Below are 16,633 nucleotides of genomic sequence, written 5' to 3' on the forward strand. Positions count from 1 at the left end.
ATTAAAGAGCTCTGTTTATCGCCATATTATGCCAAGGTTCCGGATGGTATAATATTGCGCCTCTCTAATATATTACACCGTTGTGCATAGTGAAATGGAAGATTTGCTACACAAACGCTCCTGCACCCAATGGAACAAGGAACGTGTAACCGCAAGTTGATGACTTTTAGACCTCGGTCTCTTTCGAAAATGCATGATAATCGCAGTTGGAACCTTTACCTAGCCGTTGTAGCTTACAATACATTGAAGAGAAGTTCTGAGTCTTCTAGGATCGGTAACACTTACAGCCCCATGTAATCTGGACGTGCGCTTTTGGTTGCACGCCTGTCACAAATTTCTACGTGGCGCTGAAGAGTCAAAATCACCGCTGGAACTTCAAATGCCTCGTACGTCCGATGGACTTCCTATGTCGGCTAATACACTTGTTAAGAGCGCACGAAGCATCTTATGAGTGAAATTCTGCCGCGAGAAGAAAGAATTGGCCGTTACAATCCTATGTTCTCGCAAAATATCTCTGCACTTTCTAGTTTTCTCAATATAACAAGCTTAAAATATCTCGATTAAGTCGTACGAAGTTCGCTTCTGGCAGACGGCAGATAACGTCAGTTGGGGATGTCTATGAAAGCTAGGCATGACAATTATAATTGAAATGGCATTTCATGTCGCCTTTTAAATCTCTCAAGGATTGTGGGCAAGAGTGAGAAGGAGGTCAAGTACGAAAATGGAATGTATTGCACATAAGTTGCACTTGTATCGCAAATTTAAACTGCGCGTCATCTAGGTGCGCGCATAAGATGTGGCGATCAGGCTTGATAAGGGCAGCGAAGCGGAGCGCGGGGGGGGGGGGGGGGGGGGAGGAATTCCTGCAGGACCGTCGCTAGCGCGTAGTCACGGATTCGGCGGTCAGCCCGAGCTAGCAGGATGCAGACATACAGTTGGGTATGTCTTTTGTCCGGATGGATTGCCATTCAGTATGCACAGATTTCATATTGGGCACGCATGTTGACATCGTGCCGGATATTGAAATGTTAACTAATATAGGTGGCGACGTCTAAAATTGGACAAGATTTGAGTAGGGAATGAAGGAAACTTCTGATGAGAAAGCATAAAAACGAGTTAGTGATTAGGTGCAGAGTAGGTGAATTCAGGATATGGCTGGATAACAGATAATCTGCTTTAGCCGAGTACGACGACCATAGTGTGAATGCAGTGAAAGGTTCCTGACATTTAATTACTGCGATCACAATAGAAGTAGTGTATGTGGTAGCTAGACTGGATACCGCACAGCTCTCTGAGGACACGAACGACCTGATTAAGAAATGAGTAAATATAAAAGCGCCTGAAACCATAAATATAACTGGCATAACTGCCAAAGCTAATGATTAAGCAAAACGAAAAATACATAATCACATTCTTTAACTATGGGATTCAGCAGATTGTATTATAGAGTATTCGATTGAAAGTGGTCCAGAGGAACTTTTTCAACGGAAAAATTAGACGTAAGCCTTAAGAGATAATGGAGGCAGTGTCATTAGCAGCATGGATACAATGGCTCAAGTTGCAGAAGAATTCTGCGCAGATCTTTGGAGAACTAGGACAGTGAGAAGATGGTAGGTCGAGAAAGAACTGATGAACAACTCGAATTAGAAACGTTGTTGGTAGATGGTTTAGTGGAAACCCCCAATGTGGATATAAGTTGAAGTAAGGGAGTATGGCTCATTAAGGAGAAAGCCTGATGTGGCTAATTAGCTACGGAACATGGCATAGTCTGTCGTCTAGGAAAAGTGGTACAGGCGCGGACAGAAGGAAACGGAGTGCACCGCACAAGAAAGAACTGCGTGTCAGCGCCGCCTGGCCGAACAGAACGAAAGCTCGAAATCGCCGCGCGCATGTGCAGGCCCGCTTCCGGCGCGACCCTCTCAATGCTCCACTCGCCTCGCATTCGTCCGACATCTATGTCGTGCTGATGATCATCATGATCGGATGGTCGCTCTCTGTGTAGGTAGCGATTTGTGGCGCAGGCAGAGGCTCTCTTTTTTTTCTTTTCTTTTATGCCTCACCATAATTTATGTGTAGGTAGCGAGCATTTCGGAATACACAGACCGCTGTCTTGATAAGGCAAAGTGCGCGAGGACGGCTCTACCATTAAGCCGCTTCGTGTGAGACAGCTGGAGGCGCGTTTACGCCGCAAACAACCCGCGTGTATCTAACTTCAGCTGCCGCTGGGACTCTTCTGCGTCTCGCTCGCAACCAAACGCGCTCGAAATACTCGGCGTACTGCCGCAATGTTGCGTTAATTTTCTAGAGTTATCACTGATGATTCGCCTTGTCCTTGCCAGGCGCCAACGCAGCACTAGTGCACCCTGCCTGTCTCCCGCGAAGCACACTGTCCCTGTACTGGAACCTGCTCTTATCGCCACCGAGACAGTGCGCTGCGTATCGCGCTGTCATGTGCGGAACAGAGCTCAGGTAATCACCTTGCATGCAACTTCGGATCTAAGGATGACTACAAGCACCCGCTGTCTCACCCACACGAATGCCGCGGCAGCAGTGCGTCACTGTTGCGTGCCCCGCGTGCGAAATTCGGCATATAAGTACCCAAGTGCGCCAACTAAATTAATAAGAGAATGAGCCACGACAGACACCGGCAAGCGATCCTAGTTCTTTTGTGCGAGCTGTATTATTTCGCTGCTACCGGTTAGATATAGACGACTGGTCTGTTTGACAATATAGGCGTGCCAACTCAGTAGCTGCATCCAGCACATTCGGAAGCAGTCACTATCCTTGCGACGCTGGATCGCATTGCGAAAAGTGCCAGGAGCGGCGGTATCGTCTTATTTGAAGCTGACCTCCTAGGCCAGGTTCCAATGGAGGAGCAATATGCTGCAGGACAGACACGCAGGGCGCATGCTTTGCTGCTCCATCGGTTCCTCGTAGCAGCAAGCCGAAAATTAACGGTAACTGTAATAATAGAACCCGAAATTGCGTTGGTGGATCGAGTATTTTGAGTATATTTGGTCGATAGCGAGACGGAAATGAATACCGGAGGCAAGTAAAGTTCGAAGGTCGCGCGCTATTTGCGATGGAAACGCACCTACAGCTGTCTCATATGAAGCGGCATACTGGTAGCTTCGCATCCGCGGGATTTCCGGCATCAAGACAGCGGTCTGTGCGTTCCGAAATGCCCGCTGGCTACAAAGGGCGCTACCATCCGGCAATATTCATTATCAGCGCGACCCTCACGCCGGCCGAAAGCAAGGCAAGCGGAGCAATTAGAGGGTCGCGCCGGTAGGGGGCCTGCATATGAACGTGGCGATTTTGAGCTTACTTCTGTTGTGGCTAGGCGGCGCTGACGCGCAGTTCTTTCTTGTGCGGCGTGCTCCGTTTACTCCTGTTCATGCCTGTACGTACTAAGCGTCGCAGTGACGTCATCAGCAAAAAAAAAAGGATTTCTTCCCAGGGTGCGGTGAATATTACTAAACGAATTTCTTATTGCGAAGCTAACACGTAACAAATAGGCAACAAAAGGTTGCTGATCCTTGGCAAATAAAAGCCAACCTAGCATATACGTTGCCTTTTGACGGTATGCTAATAGTAGAGGTGTAATTTGGAAAGAAGAAAAACCATGGTACCTTTAAAAAATACTGCTTTCGCTTTCAATGCATGCAAGCAGTATTTAGTGCCCTTAATACTCTTTTTTATGATCCACCCAAGCGCAGCCACACAGGTAAATAAGATTTGCACAAGTGTGTGAAACTGGGCCACATAAATTGAGTATCTCATCAGAGTGCACATACGCGTGGCAGTTGAAATATTCGTGACGAAAAACTACGAAGCGAGTACAGAGAGCCTTAGGACGCGAAGTTCAAGCAAAAAATACTTGAAATTATTGGTAATGTAGTGTGGTTGATAAGTCCAAAGGGGCAATTCAACTTGTTCGTTTCGAATTTTGCACTATCAGTGCTAATGCTAATGCCTACCATATCTCCATTTCTGAAAATCTGGTTCACGAATAATGAATAAACGAAAAAATAAACCTGAGCCTGGCGGCGTACGCCAGCGTCCCGTTTCAAAGAGGATGTTCATTCTTCCTTCCACCCATTCTTCAATCGGTCCATCCATCCATCCGTCCATCCATCCATCCGTCCATCTATCTATCCATCCATCCATACAAACTTCCTTCCGTCCGTACACCCGTCCATCCATCCTTATCTATCCCCATCCATCCGTCCGTCCGTCCGTCCGTCCGTCCGTCCGTCCGTCCGTCCATCCATCCATCCATCCATCCATCCATCCATCCATCCATCCATCCATCCATCCATCCATCCGAAATGCCGAAGAGGACAAGGTGTCCCCAGCCTGCTCTGGACAGAAGGCTGGGGACCTGCTCCTGTGCTCTGCTGGGAGCGATCGGCTAAGTTTCGGGTGGCTAGTTGTGGCCTTTTCTCTCTGAGTCTTTGCGCGGTAAGGCAGTAAGCCCCGGATATGTCTACCCAGTCTCCCAGCCAGGGGAGCTCCCGATGGTCGGCTTCTCTATCCCCTGATCTCCTGCCTTTGGTAGCTTTTTTCCGCAGCGGTGTCGGCAGTATCCCTGTTGCGCTGGTGCCTAAGGATGGTGGCGCAATCAAGATGACCAACCCAGGTGCTGTTGGGGCTGCTCTACAGTCAAGCACTTCTCATCATAAGTCAATCTCAAAGGTACGCCAGTTTGGACGCGGCGGCATTCTGTGCAGATCGCCAGGCATGGCCTGTGTAAGGGAGTTACTAAACTCCTAATCCTTTGCCTCGCTTCGGGTAAGTTCCTTTATCCCTTCACATCTGGCTTGCACGAAAGGTATTGTACGAGGAGTAGACTCTTTCCTGTCTTCAGCAGAGACTCTTGAGCTTCTGGCTGCTGCAGGTGTTGTTGCTGTGCACCGCTGTAGCAGACTCGTCGAGCCGCACCTTCTCCCACAGCGGCGTTCTTGGATGGCAGGCTGGCAGGACCCCGTCTTTGATCCGCCGCTCCCAGCGTTCCGGCCTCAAGGCGTCGGTGGGTGGTTCGCTCAATTCGAGGCTACGCTGTACCTTATCGGCGTCGCCATCCAGCCGTTCAAACGAGCAGTCCTCGGCGATATCGTCCCACCCGACCTGCTGCGCCGACTCGCCTGCTCTGCCTTGGGCTGCCGGCCATACGATGAGCTGCGCGCGGCCATCTTAACGGACTTCGGCACCTGCTACGTTCCGCTGCCGCTCTACGACGCTGAAGACTCGCTTTCGCCGCCGCCAGCAGCTAACCTAGCAACAGCCTCGCTCTCGGCCACGCCACCTTCGCCACAGCACTGCCCGCCTTCGCAGCCCCTGGCCACCTCCCTGCGACACTTGCCCAGCATCTCCGACCCTGCCGTCCCTGTCCAAGACACACCAGGTAGGCACAACACGAACTTGTCCGCTTGTCCTGCTCCCACGACTGCCCTATGCGCTTCTCTGGACCGGCCTCCTTCCGCTCCTTCGTGTCTGCCCGCGACCCCATCGAATGATGCCTCTACGACAGCTCATTGCTACAGTTATTACCGAGAGACGCATTCGGCTCACTCCTCACCACCTCGCTGACAGTTGCTCGCTCACCAGGCTCTGTGGCCTGATGCATATCGCGTTTTTGGGCATCTCTGTCATCGTTGTCCCAACAGCCAACACCCCATCAAGCCTGTCCAGTGATGTCGAAAACGCGGCCAGCTGTTCCTAACGCGTCCTCCACACCCCCTGCCCATCCCAAGGTTCTCAACACACTAAAAATCCCACGATGCAGTTTAAGAAGGCCAACCCGGTGACAGCAGTACCAATCACTGCGGTTGTCACCCGCATTTCTCGGCCTGACAAGGACCCTGAACCAGTGCCTGCGCCTGTCCTTAGGCCACACCAAGCCACTGATGTGGGCCCTTCTTGCTCTTCACCGGTGTTCGAATCTTCAAAGAAGCCTGACATCAGTGGTGCGGCCTCCGCCAAACGCAGGGTCAACGGGAGCCCAGCGCACAGTCTCTCACCCTCAGCAGATTCAAGTCCCGCCAACGCTGCGGTTTTGTCAGCCGCTGTCTGGAAAGATGCCTAGGCTGACCAGGAGTGCGGCCGTGCCCCTGATTGCTGCCACAGTACGGAGGTCGCCTCCGATTGCCACTTCACCGCCGGCGTTCCCCTTCATGACCTGCTCTGCTCCAGAGGCAAGGCCGCCGGTCGTGCAGCCACTTGTCGCGTCCAACGCGATGAGTCCGCGGCTTGCTGTGAGCGTGTGCCAGCAGCCAAATTCGGGCCACCACAGCCTTCTCCCCGCCTCGCACCTCGCTTGACCTCCCGTAGCCGCCCGCCTGGGTGCCGGGCAGCTCGGCCCGGCAACCGTCGCTCGAATCTCGCGACCCGCATTACACATAACTACCTATGGTGCGCCCTGCATCATGAGCCTGCCGTTGATTGCTGCACCAGACCCACCGGCAGTGGGTCCACTTCGCAGGCTGACCCATCCTCGTCGCCTCCCACGCCGCGTCGCTCGACGCCCCCCTAAACCTCGGCCGCAGCGCCATAGCCAGGGTCGCCCGCCTGAGCCTCGCCTTCAGGCCTCGGACGGCCTGCACGACATATTACACATACCGAGTGATGATCCAGGAGGGGGGGGGGGGGGAGCCCTGTAGTAACCCGCGCGGCTGGCAGTGGCCAAATGCCGAAGTGGACAAAGTGTCCTCAGCACGCAATGGAGAGAATGCTCGGAACCTTGCCTAGGGCCGGACGCTGCCGCCACAGCCGCTTCGTTGCTGTCTCCTCTCCGGCATTTATCCAGTATATGTGGCCTCGGTGGCCCTCCTGGGCCACCTACAACCTTTGTCCGTTAAGTTTCGACCATTGATTTATTTTACTCTCTACAAATGATTCTCTAAAACAAATGTTGGTGCATATGTGTAGCCCCATCTTTTCGGGCTAACCCGAGCTATTTTTGCGAATTGCTGTAGAAGCCGCTAGATGGCACTGCATGTAAAAATTGCGTTGTCACTAGTCTGCGCATTCTAGTCTGAGTGAATGTGGAGAGATGGACGTCCACCTCGACAGCGTGTGAACATAAAATTCTGTGTGACGCTTGGCAAGACGGCCACAAATACATATGTTCCAGTTCCAGTTCCAAAAACTTATTTCCATCAGAAATGGAGGCCCTCTACTCCCTACTTCTAGCGCGCAGGCCTAGGGGCAGAGGCCAGGGCCTCCGCGACTAGATGCAGGCAAAGAGTTGTTGGCTCTTCGCGGCCTCTGCCGCCAGATGGATGGCTTTCTTCTGGGTCGCGGGGTCCGCGCTTTGCAGAAGGGTTGCCCAGGCTTCTCTACTATCTATTCCTTCCCTCACCCCTGGGGAATGTACACACTGCCAAATTATATGATCGAGGGTCCCCCTCTCTCCACATTTTTTACATTTATCTTCTATGTCCTCGTTTTGTAGGACGTGTGACGCCCATACCGCTCCTTCGTGACGATTACGGCAACGAGACATCGCGGGCGCGAGTTTTAGACTGGAAAGAGTTCGTTTCGGGAAGAACGTCGGTGGAAGACGACACAAGGCAGAGGCGGCCTTCAACTTCACGGAATGAAAACAACATGGCTCCGATCAGGGAAATCGTACAGCAAGACCGCACCATTGCAGTCCGCATGCTATCAGATGCTCTCGCCATTAGTAAGACAACATGCCACCAAATTTTGCGTGAGAACTTGGGGAAACGAGAGCTGAATGCCAGACTTGTGCCGCACTCCCTCACACACGACCAGAAAGTCACGCGGGCATTAGTGAGCGCAGAGTTGCTCTCCGAGGCAGAGAAGGATGGTGCATTCGTCGAGAGCATCATTGCAGAAGACAAAGCATGACGTTTTAACTACGATCCGCAAACAAAGAGGCGGAGCACCGAATTGCGACCCACAAGCTCTCCGGCGTTGAGAAAGGTGCGGCGACAGAATACCAAAACAAGGACAATGCTGATAGTTTTTTTCGATGCCAGAGGTGTCACTAACCACGAGTGTGTACCACAAGGGCAGACGGAGAATCATGAGTTCTATATCCGCGTGCTCCAGCACATGCCTGATGCACTGCGACGCTGTCGCCCTGACTTATGGGCATCTGGACAATGGAGCCTTCTCAACGATAACGCAAGGCCGCACACTGCTCGCAGCTTGACAAAATTTCTCGCCAAGCACAGCATCACTGAACTTCCCAATTCGCCATACTCGCCTGACCGGTCCTCATGCGATTTTTCCCTGTTTCCTCGTGTGAAGAGAGCTCTAAAAGGTCGCTGGATAGGGAGCGTGGAGGCCATTTAAGACGCCACGACAAAAGAGCTGACAGTCCTGCCAAAAGAAGCGTTTTAAGACGGCACGACAAAGGAGCTGACAGCCCTGCCAAAAGAAGCGTTTCCCAACTGTTTCCGAGACATCAAAGAGCGTTGGAAGCTGTGTATAAACTGCAAGGGATACTATTTCGAATGGGTGCTGCACAAATGATTTCAATGTTAAACGCATTTTTTAATCGATTCAGGCTCGGAACTTTACGGACAAAAGTTGTACATACATACATACATACATACATACATACATACATACATACATACATACATACATACATACATACATACATACATACATACATACATACATACATACATACATACATACATACATACATACATACATACATACATACATACATACATACATACATACATACATACATACATACATACATACATACATACATACATACATACATACATACATACATACATACATACATACATACATACATACATACATACATACATACATACATACATACATACATACATACATACATACATACATACATACATACATACATACATACATACATACATACATACATACATACATACATACATACATACATACATACATACATACATACATACATACATACATACATACATACATACATACATACATACATACATACATACATACATACATACATACATACATACATACATACATACATACATACATACATACATACATACATACATACATACATACATACATACATACATACATACATACATACATACATACATACATACATACATACATACATACATACATACATACATACATACATACATACATACATACATACATACATACATACATACATACATACATACATACATACATACATACATACATACATACATACATACATACATACATACATACATACATACACCCATTCATCACCCAATGATGCTGCTGAAACCTGAGACAATGACTACCTAGCCGTGTCCGCCGATAAAGAATTCATAGCTGAGAGTTCAGGCTCGCTCTCATTGGAGAGTATCTAGAGCCACGCACACCATTCGTTGAATACAGTCTGGAAAACTTAATAGAGACCATTCCTTCAGCACATATTCTATGTAAGAACTTCAGTGCACTTTGTTAGGTTTGGGGCAGCCTGTACGAACGTGCATCAGGAGCGAAACACGGGCCTGACAGATACGTAGTTTGCAGACTATGTTCTGTGTTCCCGAGTGGTGACGATCTTTGCCAACTTGTACTCCATGGAAAGTTCAATTGCTATTCAGAAAGAACTGTGGCATTCAATGAACGCTACGTTTGCATGCTGGTTCTAATACCGCTTGCGTGAAGCGGGAGCTGGACATCGTGACAGCTGCGACTCAGTTGAAGCAGTGCAACACATTCTGCTAGAATTATCGGCTTGACAGGCGAGCGAACATATTACAAGCAAAAATGGTGGCTCTCTCGGAAATTCCTTTACGGTGAACGTCGCTTTAGGTCCGTCAGCCTGCCCTGTCCAGCACCCCAACCTAATATTTGTCCAGCACCAGCGTGCAGTGAATGAACTTGTGAATCACTTATTTCTAGGACAGTGAACTAAGTAACCAACTTTGAAACGTTCTTACACACCCCTTGGTGTGCATAACCCGTATCCACCGTTTACCAAAGTTTTATCTGCCTTGTTATCACCTGAAGGACACAGGACTTCTTTACTAACCAAAACGCTTTTATATTTCCACCCTACGAATTTTGGCATCACTTTAAAGACCACCTGTTATCATTAAGTCTCATTTATTTTACCTTAATCATTTCTGCTGCCTTCTCATTCCGTTTCTCTCGTTGAAAAAACCACCCCCAACGTAATGTAGCAAGTCGGAGCTGTTCAAAGGGCGGATAAATTGTCTATTTTGTAATGAAAACCAGATTTAGCTAGCTCACCTCGATTTCGCTATGTATCCCTCTCTACGGGGCGTGCTCGCCGAGTGTATGTTGCTGGTGAGCAAAATCTAGCATTTCGGAGAGTCTTGGTTCTTCTTTCCTTTAGGTACAGCGAAAAGCTCTGGTGACAGCTACTCAGAAATTGTTCCTTGATGAGTAGCTCGCGAAGTGCACTGTATTCCTGTGTAATTTCTGAAAATTCTATCCACCAATCAAAGTAGTTAAAATCTTGCCGCATACTGGGTTGCCATATTTCACAATCTGTGGGCTTCCCTGTTCTAAATTTATCTCGGAATTCTTCGGTGGTGAGTCGGAATCGATTAAGCAAGCGGCCTTTACCTTGCTGTAGCTTGCTACATCTTCCGGAGACAATCACCCGAATACGCTTAGAGCTTCCCCGCTGAGACGCGTGCTGAGAACGGTAGCACATTCACCGTCTGACCGATTCTGGCTCCCTGCAATCCCGTCGAATCTCCTGAGGAATGCGTCGAGATCGTCCCTTTTTTCATCAAACCTGAGAAGTAATCTGCTGGCATCTATCCGCAGGCCGCTTCCTTCTGCAGTGCTATGGACTTCCGCTGAGTGGTTCGCAGCACGTTGGAGCTCAAGCTTCATTGCAAGCAGTTGTTTTTCACATTCCAATTCTCTCTCTCTTTCTCAGCTTCTTCTCGAGCCTTCTGTCTCGCCTTTTCAACCCTCTCTTCCTCCTTTTCGGCTTCTTCTGGAGCCTCTTTTGCTCTCTGGTTGACCCATTTTCGCAGTTCAGCCCCGGACATCCACATCTGGATGTCAGCCTCAACTAGTTCCTTTAAGTTCATTTTCGGATACTGAACTTCTCAAGCCAAAGACTACCTCTACACGGTGAACCTCAATAACTGCTTCAGCGCGGCTCCTGAAAATATCGCTCTGCTGCAGGACCCTCGCTTACGACCTCTTCGTAAACTGCTTTCGACTCTTTCCCCGTCCTCTGCGCTTAAAAAGCACCAAACGTCCTGTCGCGGACGCCATAATATGACACCACTTCGCGCACTTTTGTGTGCACTCCCAGACACCGTTAGAACGCTTGGGGGTAGCGGTGTCGGTCACAAAGGAGATGCCCTACACTGAGCGTTGCAAGCTTAGCTGGAGACCAGCTACCAAGTGGCAAGGGGGGTGGCCGCTTGGTGCCCAGATTTCGCCGGTCGCCAGCCACAGAATGGGTCGGAGCCAAAGGGTCATCAAACAAAAGAAAGTTCATACAGCAGAGAGACGATACACAGGCTTTCACAATCACTCCTACGAGCAGATACGAAGTGATTTACAAATAAAATTCACTCGTGCAAAGTAACAATAGAGAGAGAGATAACAATTCAATAGAATCTTTGCACCTGAAGTGTGCACTAACAGAGAGAGAGAGACAAATAAACAAAACACAATTTGTTCACCGGGCACTGCGACAGTCCGACGACCTGAGGAGCACGACGGGGCCGATCCGCAGATTGGCGTACGTTGTCTCGCTGGTCCGTGGCTGGGCGGTGGTATTCTCCCGTGAATCAAGCGGGCGCACTTCTCAGAAGCTTAAATGGCAGCTCGGGCTTACAGACAGCGATTAAAGCCCTCATTTATAGGCGCGGTCCGCATCTGTTCGTTCTTTGACCCAAGGCAGGCTCACAAATACACGCAGTATACACTGCACAAGCTTATTCCTCACACCAAGCGCCCGACCCCATTGGTCAAGCTCGGAGACCGGGTTCCACAAGCATTGAGGGCTTTCTCGTCACGCGCCGTCGGCGACGCGAGGGAAAAAAGGCAGATCGCACCATTTTGCACGGTCGGGGCTGCGCCCTCTCCATCGACAATGAGTAGAAACTACTTGGACATTCTATAGAAATCGACGGCGCGCGCGGCCATGTTTCCTTCGGCGCCGCGCCGGCGAACTGAGTGAAAAGGGCAGCAACAACGCAAAGTTGCGCGCTCTCCGGATTTCCTTCTCCTCTGTTTTTGTTTTAGTTTACAGCGCGCGGGCGCGATTGCTTCCGCGCTGCGTCCTTTCTAATATGCGGCTTATTTTGTGACACTGACCTGCTGCTTGTCGTGCCGAAGCGCGTGCACTCTGCTGTCGTATGACCTTCTCGACCTGCCAGCCTCCAGACACCTCGGAGTGTCTCGGACATACGACCGCATCCATCCCCGTTTTTTTTAGCCAGGAATACACTGTGCCGTCCGTCGCTATGTCGCCGCCTGCGGCACGTGTGAAGGCTAGAAAAAACCATCTTTGCTTCCTGTTGGTCACCTCCACCGTATTGACTTACCTCACGTTGGTTTTCCCCTTTTTGGTGTTCGGCCGCCAATCCGGTCGGCCAGGCAATAATGAGATTGCTGTCGCCAGTGGCTGTGCTAGAAGATACAACATCACGCGTCCGCTACCAACCAGCTGCGCTAAAGATTTTGTGGACTTTCTTCTGCGCGGCATCATCCTTCACCACGGTGCACCACGGCAACTCCTCACCGACCGCGGCCGCTATTCCTTGTCGAAAGTAGTGGACTGCACCCTTCGGTCCTCTTCTACCCAGCGCAAAATCTCCACAGCCTGCCTGCTTCAGACTATTGGCTTTACCGAACGCCTGAGTCGAACACTCACAAATATGTCATCTATGTACGTCTGCCGACCATAACGATTGGGACTAGGTTTTGCCTTATGTAACACTCGCTTATATTTCGTCCCGCCATTACGGGTCAGGGTTCTCTCCTTTCAATCTTTTATTCGGCCGGCACCCTCACTTGCCTTTGGACACGTTGTTACCGCTTGTCAACGCTACGGCCACAGAGTACGCGCCGGATGTCATTGCACGTGCCGACATGGCGCGCCAAGTTGCTCACGCTCTTGTCTCCTCATGTTAAGCCTAGCAGAAGGCTATTTAATACCTCTGACATCGGGACGGCCACTTCTCCCCGGGGTCTTTCGTCCTCCTTTGCCCTCTCGCTGCGTTGGACTGTCTGAGAAGCTGCTGCCCTGATTCTCCAGCCCTTATCGAGTCCTCTGCCAGGTGAGCGACGTCAGGTACAAAATTAGTCTCGTGTCTTCTGTGACTTCACCTACTTGCCCTGTGACTGATGTCTTTCCAGTGGATCGACTCAAACCATACCATGTCCATGATGAGTCTTCACCTTAGCACTTTCACGGTGCTTTTGCAGACAGGGATTATTTCACGACCGTAGGGCTGCACAAAGTGTTACAGAGTGTGATGCTTCTATGTCGTCGACGAGGAGGACGAGTGTACTCGGGCGCTGAGCCCTCGGTGTATCTCTTCATGGCTCTCTTGGTGTGTATATCTGCTGTCCCTTTTTGTTAATATGTTTCTTCCCGTTACAATATCTTTATAGAAAAGCATGCCACTTACGTTTATAGAAAAGAAATTTCATTATTTTACAAGGCGCTTCTTCCTGCACATAACTGTGTTAATGTGGGGCGGCTAATTTTTCCGATTTCCGTCTTTGGTAGCGAGTTGAAGAAAAACACGCCTCCGTGCAAATTTTTGTGCATGGCCAGGTTTTCTGTAAGAAAAGAAAGAGACAACAAATTTATTCCCAAATTCTAGACCAACAAGGAATTCAAGCTTGATCCTCCACGACGTGCTCGGTGAGCTACAAAGAAAAAGACAGAACATGCTTTAATAGCTCTTAGGTCATGTTTACATGTCCTCTAGTACTTCAGTTGACATAATGCTGTGATAACCGTGTGACGTACAATTTTCGGATAGTACATCACTGCACAGCTCAATAATTTACACTGTTGTGTAAAATGGGAGATTATCTAGATCATACTCCTCCACCTATTTCACAGAAAAAAAATAAGCGCAAGGCAAGGACGCTCAGACCAGCACCAGTCTCGCAAATGCTTCAGAAACACAGTTGGAGTTGGAAGCCATGCTCCTTGCACTGGTAGCTTCTCATAGATTGCAAATAGATTCTTATGCTTATGATAAGTACCAATAACAAGCCCAGGAAATGTAGAAAAACGCTGGTAGTTCGCACAATTGCCCCTGCGTGAATAGTGGTGCCGAAGCATCAGAATAACTAATTAAAGGAAAATAGCAACTTTAAAAAATTTAATGGTTAGTTTATTTTATTTTCTAACACTAATAGAGCTTGCGGCCATAGAAAAGGGGGAGTCATTAAAGAAAACAATAGATTTACAATGCAAAATGAGAAGCGCTCAAAACAAGAATAAACTAGCTAAGAAGCTATGTACAAATTCTAGAAAGACAGAGAACAGGTTGTTGAAGAACAAGAAAAAATGCACATATAGCAAGATAAGAAAAGGGAAAAGAGGCGCTCGTTATTACATAACTCGCGGAAGCCATCAGTCGCCGAAACCGAGGAGCATAGGGCATGTTTTTTTTTCAATATTTGGTGTTGAATAATTGAAGATTATTAGACTAATTTTTATCTCATAAATATTGTTGCGGGAAAGAATATATTTACAGTTATTTACAAAAACGAATGAACAGCTACGGGCGGCACTGAGAACACAGCCAGAGATGAGTTCTCTTCTTCCTCGTCCACTCGTTCACTCGCTCAATGTCGTCGTCGTCGTCTACCCGCTGCAGGACCCCCGGCTGATGAAACGCCGTCTCGGCGTTAGAGTGGTGGCGTAGGAGCGTCGTGATAAGGTTTGAGGCGGCATACATGGACGACGTCGGTAGAGGGGCCAGAGGACAATGATGAGGACGCAAGGCGAGCAATTTCATAGTTCACGTCGGTGACTCGGCGCACCACACGGTAAGGGCCACGGTAGTGAGAAAGGAGCTTCTCGGAGAGACCGACGCTGCGCGACGGCGTCCAGAGAAGGACGAGTGATCCGGGGTGATATTCGACTGCCCGGTGCCGGCGGTCGTAGGCGGACTTCTGGGAAACTTGAGAGGCACGGAGCCGACTACGGGCTATTTGGCGAGCCAGCGTGGCCTGGGCGATGGCGTCCTGAGCGTAAGCAGTGGTGGGGACTGAAGAAGGCGGCATGAGTGTGTCCAAAGGCAATAGGGGGTGCCTACCAAACAAAAGGTAGCAAGGGGAATAGCCTGTTGTGTCATGCCGTGAAGAGTTGTACGCAAATGTCACATAAGGCAAGGCTGCGTCCTAATCGCGGTGGTCCGGTGAGACGTACATTGCTAACATATCGGTGAGCGTGCGGTTGAACCGTTCCGTAAGCCCGTTGGTTTGTGGATGGTAAGCTGTCGCGAGCTGGTGCTGTGTGGCACACGAACGAAGAATGTCATCAATCACTCTGGACAGAAAATAACGGCCGCGGTCGGTGAGCAGTTGACGAGGGGCGCCATGGTGAAGAATTACGTCTTGGAGAAGAAAATCGGCGACATCGGTAGCGCAGCTGGTGGGCAAAGCACGCGTGATGGCGTACCGAGTCGTATAATCAGTTGCGACAGCGAACCACTTGTTACCGGAGAGGGACGTGGGAAAAGGGCCAAAAAGGTCGAGGCCAACACGGTGAAAAGGTTCCAGAGGTACGTCGATGGGTTGTAGAAGACCGGCAGGCAAAGTGGAGGGCCTTTTCCGGCGTTGACACAGGTCGCAAGCGGCAACGTAACGCTTGACGGAACAATACAGACCCGGCCAAAAGAAGCGGTGCCGCACTCGAGCGTACGTGCGGGACACGCCAAGGTGGCCGGCTGTCGGCAGATCGTGCAATTCCTCAAGGACAGAAGAACATAGATGTTGGGGAATGACGAGGAGCAGCGGAGGACCGTCGGAGCGTAGGTTGCGGCGATACAAAATGCCATTCTGGAGCACATAAAGGTGCAGAGACGGAGATCGGCTTGCAGAGCGGAGGCCATCAAAGATAGGTTGTAAAGATGAGTCGTTGCGCTGTTTGTTGGCGATATCGGTGAGAGCAGTGATAGCTAAGAGGCAGGGTAGGGTCTCAGGGTCTTCGAGGTCAGGTGGGTCCACAGGGTATCGGGATAAACAGTCAGCATCCTGGTGGTGACGACCGGACTTGTACACGACAGAGTATGAATACTCTTGAAGGCGCAAAGCCCAGCGACCAAGGCGACCGGTGGTATCTTTTAGTGAAGACAGCCAACAGAGCGTGGTGATCAGTGACGACAGTGAATGAGTGGCCGAACAGGTACGGGCGGAATTTAGCGACAGCCCAGACAAGGGCGAGACACTCGCGCTCAGTAATGGAGTAATTTTGCACTGCGGCGGAAAGTAGGCGGCTGGCATAAGCGATGACGCGATGTTGGCCCTGTTGACGTTGGGCTAGCACGGCACCGATCCCATATCCGGAGGCGTCGGTGCGAATCTCTGTGGGAGACGACGGGTCAAAATGGGCTAAGATGGGCGGAGAGGTTAGCAAATGAACGAGGGA

General features: G+C 49.9%; 1 protein-coding gene across 1 annotated transcript in view; it reads right to left on the bottom strand.

Annotated features, from left to right (window-relative positions):
- Window positions 1–6,531: 6,531 nt before the first annotated feature.
- The window catches only part of LOC144097864 (uncharacterized), a 57,138-nt gene continuing 47,036 nt past the window's right edge, over window positions 6,532–16,633 (bottom strand). The window contains exons 10-11 of the mRNA XM_077630475.1: window positions 13,699–13,803; window positions 6,532–6,599 (exon numbers count right to left, since the gene is read on the bottom strand). Coding sequence (XP_077486601.1) covers window positions 6,532–6,599; window positions 13,699–13,803 — 173 coding nt within the window. The remainder of the gene's footprint in view (window positions 6,600–13,698; window positions 13,804–16,633) is intronic.

This window comes from Amblyomma americanum, chromosome 7 (genome assembly GCF_052857255.1).
Source record: "Amblyomma americanum isolate KBUSLIRL-KWMA chromosome 7, ASM5285725v1, whole genome shotgun sequence".
NCBI lineage: Eukaryota > Metazoa > Arthropoda > Arachnida > Ixodida > Ixodidae > Amblyomma > Amblyomma americanum.